The 11,577-nt window shown below is 43.5% G+C and overlaps 1 protein-coding gene across 9 annotated transcripts in view; it reads right to left on the bottom strand.

The window, feature by feature from the left end:
• Window positions 1–11,577, bottom strand: part of LOC109302532 (N-acetylated-alpha-linked acidic dipeptidase 2-like) — a 107,795-nt gene that overhangs the window by 53,362 nt on the left and 42,856 nt on the right. For all 9 annotated transcript variants that reach the window (XM_019524102.1, XM_019524108.1, XM_019524101.1 and 6 more), the window contains 4 exons: window positions 9,756–9,823; window positions 6,136–6,227; window positions 4,482–4,572; window positions 1,929–2,193 (listed from right to left, as the gene is read on the bottom strand). In XM_019524102.1, the coding sequence (XP_019379647.1) occupies window positions 1,929–2,193; window positions 4,482–4,572; window positions 6,136–6,227; window positions 9,756–9,823 (516 nt within the window). The remainder of the gene's footprint in view (window positions 1–1,928; window positions 2,194–4,481; window positions 4,573–6,135; window positions 6,228–9,755; window positions 9,824–11,577) is intronic.

The raw sequence follows: 11,577 nt of genomic DNA, 5'->3' as shown, positions 1-11,577 counted from the left end.
CTATATGCAGATACTTACAGATGTGACCAAATTATCTCTTAATCTCCTTTAATAAACTAAATACATAGGACATCTTGAAGCTGTCGCTTGTGGCCATGTTTTTCCAGTCCTCTAATCATTTGTGTAGCTCTCTGAATTGGCAGCCAAATCAGCTTCTAATATTACACTTTTGCTTTATTGTTACTCTTATACTAAAGTAGCTGGAAACATAGCATTCTTCTAGAGGGTACATGAGAGGAAGGAACAAGTAAGTAGAAAAGGGGGTAATATAAATGGGGAAAAAAGGAAGACTAATTGTACCTTATTTCTGAGATTGTTCAGAGGGGGTGCAGTGCATCTGTAATGACATGAAGTGTTCCCTTTTATTATCCATAACACAGAATCCTAGGGGTAAAACAGCAGTCTAACAAGCTTAAAATATTTGCCAATGCCAAAGGTGCAAAAATTGAAATCTGGCTCCACGAAGTCAGGGGGTTGGCTTTATAAATATAGGAATGGGTGGGGTATTTTTGTTTTGTGGTGTTCCAAAACACTTATAAATAGGGTATACACTTCATACCTTGCTCTGCGACACTGAGGAAAAGATACTTTACATAATCACATGATTGCAGGGATTACCAAAAACACCTCATCCCACATCGTCCATGATAAAAAAAAATAGCATATATGGATTTCCAGCATTTTTTCCATCTAAACTATGGATATTAGAAAGAAGAAAATTGATCACTTTTGAGCCATGTTAGGATTATATTTCTATAACAACTCTATTGTTATGTTTAGTGTCATATTTTAACCAGCAGTTACTATCTGCGTGCCTGCAGGAGTCAGAGTCCAGTCCTGCCCCTCAGGGTCCAAAGGACGTAAGACCCATAGGGCTGTGCAAACCGGCAGCGGTCTGTTTTGACAGAACATTATTCCATTTTGAATTTTGTTTCGAGTCGAAACAGCTGATTCGTTCCATCCCGTCAAAACAGTTTTGCCATTTTGCCCATAGGATATAATGGGGAAGGCCAAAACATCCTATAACTTTGTCATTTCTAACCCGATTTGGATGAAACTTGCAGGAATGGTAGCCCCTTCTGAGGGCATGAAGCCTGCTAAGTTTCAAGATGATAGGTGCAGGGGGTCTGGGGAAACTACACCCCAAAATGTTGAAAGCAAAACTCATGTCACGTGTATGTGTTAAACCACAGCAGAGTTAAAACCACCAGCATGCTAGCCCCTGTGGAGGCCAGAAAGCCTGCAAAATTTCAAGGAGATAGGTCCAGGGGTTCATGGGAAACTGCACCTCAAGCTGCAGACAAGCAAAACTCGTGACATGGGTGACACTGTGCATGTTAAGGCGCAGCAGGGTGACAGCTGCAGGCCTGCTAGTCCCTGCTGAGGCCACAAAGCCTGCCAGCTGCCAAGAAGATCGGTGCAGGGGGGTTCGGGGACCCTGCACCCCTAGCTGCTCACAGGCAAAAGTTGTGACATGTGTGCTTGTGCAACTGCTGCCTCTCATCAGGCATCAGGAGTGAAGACCCCGCATCCCTTGCCACCACAGGCCTGGGGGTAATAATTGACCACAGTATGAACATGAGCTGCCAGTGCAATGCTGTAGCCAGCAGGGCCAACAATACCCTGGCATGTATCAATTGGTTCATGGTCTATGCCTGGGGCTCTTGCTTACTGCAAATAAGAGCAAGATATAAGACAATGGTATAATAGATATTTGGACAGCAATGTTTTAAGGCTGTGCTATACAGTAGGAAATTTCTTGGGGAGATTAAAAAGAGTTAATTCTGGTACAAGGGCACAACTGAAATGCAAAGGAACAGTTTGGCTATTTAGGGGCAGAAACCCACCCTCCAATATTTCTTGCCTTGGTGCAATTCTAATTAAATTAGGACATCCAAGTGTTTGGAGACCACAGGGCAATTACTCACCAAATGACACTTCGTAAGTCTCCATCTGTTCTTCATGTTTTTTGGCCAAATTATAGATTCGCTTGGCATATTTTCTTAAGGCCTCTCCATAATCTTGACAGTTAAAAGGAATGACATGTGAGTCTGCAAGCTCATAGACTAGGCTGCCTCGTAACTGGGCAACAGCAAGCTGCTTCCTGAACGTGGGGTCATAAAATTTTTCTACTAGCTCAAAAGTCTCATAGACAGTGTGGTAGACTGGATAATTGCTATACTTGTCTGCTTTCTGAAAGAGAGAAGGGTGGGGGGGAAATCAAGCATGTGGGATGTTTAAATTCAAACTACTTGAGGGGTCGGACTAAAGCTACCAGAGATCCCTCAGCTTCCACATGAGAAAACACAAATTTCCAGATGTGTGACACTCTCTCACTGATTTTGCATGCAACTCTTATGGAACAAAACCAGTCTGAATCCATGGAGTATTTCCCAGCAGTGAGAGGGTATTGCATTCCTTCTTTTTATAGCTTCTTTCTGGGATTGTCTTGAGCTCTGAAAAGTCTGTGCATAGCACCCAAAAAGAAAACCAGTCCGAGTGTCCAATCCATACATGTGTAGTCCCGCTGGAATCCTGTGCAATTAAACTAATTGGCTTGTGCACTTAGCTACATCCATTCCCTCATTTCCTCTTCCTTACCTTGCAATGGAAAATAATACTCCTATTCTCCATCCCTAACTTTCTCATACCTGCCACTGTTTCCAACTAAACGTCCTGTACATTGACTGGTCTTTCACTATTTATGTCATGTTGTCTTCCTTTTTTCCTTGAGATACTACTTACACCCCAACCTGAAAAAGCCTCTAATGCTAGCTCTTTTCTGTACCGACTGTATTAGTTCCCACTGCTCTTGACTTTATAGCTGTGCTTTTGAAATGCTGTGAACTCATCAGAATAGAGGACTAGATTGCTAGTGTCCATTTCTTTGTAATCACTTGCACTTCTCTACCCACTATGAGTGTTAAAAGACACAGTTCAGGAACCCATCTTAGAAATCTGGACATGTCTACACAAGATGCAGCATGGCAAGCCCTTCATCCCCATCCTCACCTCTCCCCCAGCATCAGACTTCCATCCTTTTGTGTTTTATAATGTAGCTTTTGCAAATATACAGAGCTCCACAATTATAAATCCTAAAGAATGTTTATTGCAGAATTAGGTGTCTCTTAACCATCTTACCTTTTTTTTATTTTTATTTTTTTGCTGAAAAATTAATGCAAGTTTAGCAGATATCTTATTGTAAGAGTTTTGCAAGCATTGCTAACAAAACATTTTATAAACAGGGTAAAAACATAAAACTACACTTTTTGGACAGTTGCCTTCCAAAAATAAAGGAAAAATTGGACAAACCTTTCATTTAGTAAGGCCCTTTAGAAGGGTGATTTTTCACTAGCTAGCTAGAACATGTTACTAGAGTTTTAAATAAATAATATATATAAGGAGACTCCGATGAAAGTTGGAATGATAGCTATGTCTAGAGACAGATATTATAGCCCAGGAACGTCCAACCTTTTTGAATGTGGGGCCAGATCATGAACTTTATCACCCAGTGGGCCGGCAAGCCATATTCAAACACGCTCTGTCCTGGGCCAGAGAGAGACCCTGCCTGTGCAGCCCTACTGCACCTGCCTGTTACTACAAGGTTCATGGTAGCTGCTGTTGGGCAGGGGCAGGAGGGACCCATTCTGCATCCAGCCACCTACTGCCCCAGAGACTGAAGGGGAGAAATAAATAGCTCCACATCTCCATCCCCTGAGCAGTGCAGTCCCACAAGCTGGCCCTGCCTGAGGGGAGCCAGAGCCGCTGAAGGCTGGGGAAGGGACAAAGTTCCCACACATGCTGCATCAGCTTGACATTGCCAACACGGTGCACGTGGGAAGAGGAGTAGCCGTGTGCCTCTCGGGACAGGATGAGCCCAGCCGGAGCGGCAGGGGCTCAGCTGCACTTTTCTCAAGCTGCACACAGCTCCGCCACCGCTTCTGCTGGCTGGTGCCAACCTGGCTGGCCTCCTCCCGTCCCCAGCAGCATGTGGGAAGCCAGCATGGGGGAGGCCTCGGCAGGCAGGTCCTGGTGTCCCCTCAGCTGCCCGCCCGCATGGCCCTGCTCACTGTGGTGGCCAGCCGCCCACACACACAGCTTCAGTGGCCCCGCAGAGGTCACACTGGGAAGCTGCTGAGGGGCTGGGGAAGGGACAAGGGGTGGGCGTGAACACTGTTTACTTTCCTTTCCCGTTGCAGCACCTTGGGCCTCAGAAAATGCCTTGGCAGGCCACACGTTGGACAAACCTGCTATAGCCACTTGGTCACAGAGTAGTCTATCTAAATATAAGCATCTAAAATGCATACCTCATTATAATAGATGAATTATTCTTCACGTCTTTATTGCTTTGCAAAATTCCAACGTTGATCTTTTTACATGCGGAAAAAAATCTTTGAAACAGGTGTACAACTGCCAAGCAGATAACTTTTCAAAATAAAGCCACAAATTGGTTTTATTGTCAGGCAACTTAGAGGACTTACCCTATTCTTGGTATAACGGACTCTGCCAGATGCAATTCCCAGTCGCTGGAAGTAAGCCTCAAAATCACTGCCTGAGCCCAGTTTGTTTATTCTATGTGTAGCAAAAAAAAGGTACCAAAATGAGACTACAGTCTGACTGCATCTAAACTATGACTGAATATTTATGCAAGGTGCTAGTAGCAAAATTTCAAACCAACACAGTTTTGGACAAAGTCATCACTGTAGAATACTTGGGGAAAGGAGGTGAGAGAGATAAGTATCAGGGGATTCAAGCATTAAAAACCTCTTTAACACTCAAAAAAATCAGGAGACTATAAACAAAGATGTATTTCCATACTTGTGGGAGATTACCATAGAGTCAAATCTAGGCAAAGAATTTCTACTGTGTAAAAGGCAGTTGCCTTTGTTACTTACAGGTGAACACCACCATCTACTGGATAGATATGGTCACATAACCAAAAATAAAAGTATCATTCAATAAATGGGGAGGGGCACAGGGGGGAGCAGACATAATATTCTGGCTAAGGTTTTTATTATGCTCATACACATGCTTTTAGGAAAATAATCTGTGTGCGCGTCAAAAATATTTAACATGCTGCTTAGCCAGTGGGGATTTACTGAAGCCAGTAAAGCTGATGATCCACTTGGAAAGCAGCTCTTAAAAGGTGAGAAATAACTTCACTAATTTACTGGGATTATTTATGAGAGTCAGGGCTGGAGGCTGGGGCCTTGGGGGAGGCTGGGGCCTTGGGGCACAGGCTTGGGGCACTTGAGATAAGTAACATTTGTTAAAACCCACTTGCCTTAATAGTATAATGACTTCCATTTCATAATTAGGGACTTTCTTTTGCCAGTCAGGAGCACACAAATAGCTGCATAATTTCCAAAAGGGATCTTCTAGAATTCAGCAATGTTTGCTCTAGGTCACTTTGTATATTTAAATATACCAAGGTGTTAGTCTTTTATAGTCAACTATATCTAAAAATATAGAGCAGTACAAAAGCATTCAGACTTATTAAAAGGAACTGGATGGAGTAGTAGTTCAACTACTTGGATATCCTAACCGACTTGATCCTGCATCAGTGCAGGGATTGGGCTAGACCAGGGGTGGCCAACCTATGGTGCAGGCAGCTTGTGTGTGTGGCATGTAGCTGACCAGGGATGGGGCAAGGACCACAGGGGCAGAAGAGGCAGAGAGAAGAAAGGAAAACATCAGATCAGCCAGGGAGCACAGGGCTGGAAGCAGAAAGCAGAGCAATCAGAAGAAAAGAATCAGAGTGACACTTATGAGGAGTACAAGGCTAATTTGTGGCATGGCTACAAAAAAGGTTGGCCCCCACTGGACTAGAAGATCTCTTGAGCTCCATTCAATTCCCTATACATCTATGACTACACTACAATTGTTTCCCAATGCATTTTATTAATAAGACCTCTAAGCATTCAGAGATTTAATTTTTGAATTGGCAGGGTTGCTACTGGTGTGGATTTATAGAGTGCTCCTAGATCATAGATATTGCTAGATGGTCATCTTCTACCAGGAAGTTTTGTATTGTAACTGTTGAAAATGTCCTTCAAACAAAACCCTGCAAAACATTTGAAATACCAGGGGAAGGAGGGATTGAGGGGAACACCTATTACAGTTTAATAGACTTACCTGGGTTGATCATCATCGTCTAGTGAGCGGTCCTTTTCAAGCCAGCTCTCATAGAGAGACTTGCTTTCATAGCCCTCATCAGGGCTTGAGATCTGGAGAGGCAAAGCACATGCTATTATTAAAAATGCCTCACTTTCTAATTTAGTTCTAGAGATGTAAAGTGCTAACTGATATACTCCTTCACCTAAATTCACAGGCACACATGTGACCTTACAATGCACAGGCCCCAATTATGGGCTGCATCCCAGATGCACTTGGAACAGGTGGAGAATGGCAAAGTCATTGACACCAGTTCAGTGCTGGGACCAGTTGGGATCCTCCAATTTATGTCAAGTCCCCATGGTTCCAAGAGACTGCTTCAACACCCATAAATTCCCCAGCCTCACCGTCTTCCCATTAGGAATACCCTCCATGCTAGAGGCTGGAAACAGACAGCCCCAGTCTACTCAAGGTACTGCTGACGCAGGGGAAATACTTCACAGTCAGCCTAGGCCTGCATTATGGCTGCTTTGTGCAAGATGAGGAACTGTACTGCAGGGCAGGTTCTGAATCATAGAAATGATTATTTATATTACAGCAGCATTCAGAGTTTCAAGTGATATCCAGGCCCTATTACACAGTGAATTGCACATGCATATAGTGATAAACAATCATTACCTCAAGGAAATTGCAAATCACAAACACAAGTAGACAAGGTAAGGATCATACAGATGGGGACAGGCTGAGATCAGATAAAATGACTTGCCCACGGTTATTAGAACTGTGGCTCAGCTGCGCAGCAAATCTAGGTCTCCTGACCCAGGAACCCAAGCACAGGCCTTCCTTCTTTAAGGATTATAATGGCAGGTAAGTGGGGTTCTTTAAAAAGGTCTCTAAAATTACACTGATTTGACAAGAGAGAACCACATGAAAGTGCCCCATGAACAAATTTACTTGATAAACCGTTACAAAAATAAGGTAGAGGTTCACTTTCAGCATTGAAAATATATTGGAAATTTTAAAGGTTTTGACCTCTGAGATCAGGTCTGCAGCTAGCAGAAACAACAATTTTCTGAAATGACTGCCTGCCAGCTGTCATTTCCAGGGCAGTTTGGTCAGACTTTAGGGCTAAATTGAAAATGACATATTAATAAGGGCAAGCTGAACTATGACATCATGGAATAAAATACTCTGTGCCCGTGTATAGATTTTATCCTGATTGTGTGGGCCAAGCTATTATCAGATGACATAAAAACTATTTGCTCTCTTCTTCACCTAACAAGCCTTACAAGACTCTTCTTGTTATCTACAATGGCTTAGATCCAGTCCTAGGACTGAGCGAGCTCCCCCCACACTTTGGGGATCTGCATAGCGCAGACACAGTTTTGCAAGTATAAACACATGATAAAACATGACAAACAGGACAGAGGTGACTAATGCTGCATTAAAGCAAGTGCTACCACGTGACTATGTAGTTATTCCAGCCTTGAAATGGCAAGAAGGCCAAAGAAGGTGCAAGTAACTAAGCATCTCTCTTCAGGATCATGATTAAGCTTATGATTCCTCTGAAGTCACCTCTGCAATCAGGCAATGCAGTTATAAGGTTTCAAGACCTCATAAGACATCTTGAGCCCTATTTCTGCTCAGGACTATACCTAGCACAAACTTACTTTGACACCTGCATATAGCCTCCATCCACATTTGCATTAAAATGCAACCGTCACCTTGCCCTGCTGTTTCCCACAGGTGAAATTCAAACCTATGCATATGGCTAATAACACTTCAAATATATCAATTCCCTGTCTCAAAGGATAAAATGGGACTGGATCCTGTCCTGTCTCTCTCCATAGGTGGACCCTCAACATATGCAGGGAACTGCTACAATCTTAAGGAGAGTAGTATAACTTAGCTGCTTCAGAGGCATGACTATATCAAGCATGAACATCCTTTTGTCCAAAAACTTGAGTTCTTGACAATGTCCAAGTATGTTGAGATAAAGCAAGAAGCAGCAGACCCTTATAAGGAAAAAACTATAGCACAAGCCTTCAGGTCCCCCCCTCCAAAGAAGACAGCAGAGTAGGAAAAAAAAATTAAGAAAATGTCCTCTGACTGAAGACAGAGACTCAAAAAAATGCTAACACTGTTTTTTGATGAGTGAAAAAGAAAAACAGAGTTACAGCTTTGTCTTTTTTTGTCTGAAAACTAATGAAATAACAAACAGATTGTTCCAAAACCAACTTCAAATAACTTGGAGACTGCAGGCTTCTCAGTGACAGCTCTTTACAATATACCTACCTCTATGTGATAAATGAACCACTGGAAAATATGAATGAATATAATGTACTTCTGGGAATTCACTAAGAAGAAAAAGGTATTCCATTACTGAGTACTTATGGGGACACCCATTGCTCTGTATTACATTTCTGTAGCATTCAAATGCTTAACATCAGCACAGGGCCTAGGTATGTTTGTGTCTTTCAAATATCTGGTATTTTGATGGGAATTGTCTATCTAAAGGCTTCCAACACAGTCCACACATCGCTCTCTCAAAAGAAAGGAAGTAGAATTTGGGCAAGGCAGAATTACCATTACATGGACAATTAGTTGAATGACTGCAAGCGAAGAGTACTATAAATTAATCGGACCAACGCGAGATCTCCAGTGTGGTACCAAAGGAATCTGCTCTGGGTACAGTGCTATTTTAGATTTGAATTAACAACGTTGATACAGAGATAAACAATATACTGGTCTAATTTTCAGATTATAAAAATTCACAAGGGTTGCAAACCCTTTCAAGAGACTAGAGTAAGCCTTGAAGGGATTTTGATGAATTAGAGGACTAGGCTGTAAAAAATAATAAATTTTAAAAAATTCACTACAAACAAGTGCTACACACCAAATGCACAAACACAGAATAGTGGAAAATTGGCTTGGCACTAGACCTATCCAGGAGCGATGGTGAATCACAAATTCAACACAGGTCAGCGATGTGATGTTGTTACATGTTAATGGAAGTATTCAGGACACAGGAAGTGACAGCACCAGTTTAAATGCCATTGGTCAGGTCTTGGGTTGAGCACTGTGTGCAGTTCTGCTTTTTAAGAGGGATGTGGAGAAGCTGAATCCAGAGGTGGGAAATGAAAATGATAAAAGGGGTTGAAAAACAAGTTGTACAAGAAGTGGCTGAAGGAATTAGGTATGTTTAGTTTGGATGAAAAGAAAATTAAGCAGCAACATGGCAACAGGAATCTCTTTCATTTGAGGTTTTCAAAAGAGGCTGGATAGCCATCTGTCTGGCATGGCTTAGGAACAGCAAATTCTCCATTTGTGCAGGAAGTCGGCTGGATGAAGTGCCTGAGAAGTCCTTCCAATTCTCTGCTTCTAAATGGAGGTGTCCAAGTTGGGTTTTAGGCAGAGGAGGGTCCCCCTTTTGCACACAATTCTCCTAGGGAAATGTCTTTGAGTTGAAAAAAAGACAGGAATGCAAGAAGGAGAGAGTAACAATGATAAGGGGAGGAGACAAAGAAATAAACACCCTGAAAATGCTATATAACGTGTCTAGCATAAAGGAGTTCATCATACACTTGAGTATTATGTCAGTTATGAGAAAGCCACATACAGTAAACACCTCAGTTTTGTACCTCTTTTGTCAGATTATACACCAATTGGTAGAGGAGAGGGGTGCAGTCAGCTCTTAACGTGTAATTGCCTGAAAACCAAAAACAGATAAAGAAATTTTTTCAAGCAGTATTGTCTTCCCCCTAAGGGACCCAACCCTACTGTTCTTACTTGGGCAAAGCTCTCCAAGGGGAGATCCTCTACAGGGAAATTTGGCCAAGCAAGGACTGCAGATTTTGGCTCAAAATGCACACAAATACAAAGCGTTTAGAGTCAGATTACAGAAAGCACTGGTTTTAAACCTAATGCATTTGCATTATAGATTATAAAACACAAGTGCATAACATTTAAACCCTTAGGAGTTCCTACGATTAGAAAACTATTCTTCCTGTCCCATGAACACAAAATTCCTCCCCAACTCCATTCTTTCCTGAAGCCTGTGAAACAGGATGGATTTTTCAATATACAAATGTGGCAGGCAGGGAGCATTATTATTTATTAGTATTAGCAAATCTATACTGGATGGGAAAGGAAGACAGCAAGTTCCAGAGGGAGCTGCACAGAACAATCCTTCCAACTGCTTCTTCTTTCCTATCAAGTGAGAGCATCTACCTTGAGTGTCTTTGTTGACTGCAAGTATAGTGATCAGCCAGTGGAGATAAGCTTGTGTGTCAGAACTTTGTCACATCTACACATGTATTTGCTCTGGCCTAAATTTACTCTGGTGTAAACTAATCTGAAGTAAGCACTTTCAGGCAGGTGTCTACACATATGGGGATTAGGGAACAGATTTGCTGCTCTTTGCACCAAGTTTCCTGTAGTTCTGCCATGGGCCCCTGCCACCACCGGGGGGAGGGGGGTAGAAGAGGAGGGGGCCTAGACCCACCCTGGGTTCTAGCCTAGGGGTTGGCAGAGAGCACCAGAAAGAGCTGCAGAGGTGGGGCAGGTCCCAGCCCCCTGGTCCAATCCATCAGTGGGGCAGTTACCAGCTAGCTCACTGCTAGCTGTCCCACCAGCAGATCGGGGCAGGGGCCTGGGACCTACCCACCCCTGTAGCTCTTTCTAAGCCCTGTGCATCAATCACCCAATCAGGGCATGGGGCTAGGACCTGTCCCTGAACAGGACAGTTCACAGCCCCCACCCTGCATGCTGGGCAGAGGCTGGGAAATTTGTTTCCTGCTCTGCTCCGTGAGCCTGGAGCTGGGGGTGGGGAACAGGCTGGGGGGCTTGTCCCCTGCCCAACTCTGTGAGTGCAGATCTGAGTGGGGAACAAACTCCCTAGTGCTCATGGAGCTGGGTGGGGAACAGACTCCCCTGCCTCTGCCAGCAGGGAGCTCCCAGCACCAGTTCTGCTACCTCGGAGTTGGTGCTGGGAGACTCATCTCTCACCACCCCCTCCCCAGTCATGATCTCGGAGCAGGGGGTTAGGAGCTCTCTGCTGTCAGGGCAGGAGAACAGCTGCCTGCTGCTGGGGCAGGCTCTACCACAACAGCCTGGACTTGAACTATCTCCCACCCCCTCATGGATGGCTGACTGGGAGCAGATTTTGCTCCTGATTAGGTGCCTACATGAGCACTACTGCACCATTACTAATCTTGAGTAAATTTGCTACCTGCATTTTCAGGTAGCAAATTTACTCAGGATTAGGGAGATTTACTCTGAATTCAACACGTGCATGTGCAGACAGACATGCTTACTTCAAAGTAAACTGTGCTAATGCAAAGTTAAACATCCCATGTAGATGCACTCACTGTTTTACAATCATAAGGAAGTAGGGCTGGAAGGGACCACCAGAGATCATCTAGTCCAAACCCCTGCCTAAGGCATGATAGTCACTATCCAAAC

This window comes from Gavialis gangeticus, unplaced genomic scaffold (genome assembly GCF_001723915.1).
Source record: "Gavialis gangeticus isolate Ggan-Ray unplaced genomic scaffold, GavGan_comp1, whole genome shotgun sequence".
NCBI lineage: Eukaryota > Metazoa > Chordata > Crocodylia > Gavialidae > Gavialis > Gavialis gangeticus.
This window is presented reverse-complemented; position numbering and strand designations above follow the sequence as displayed.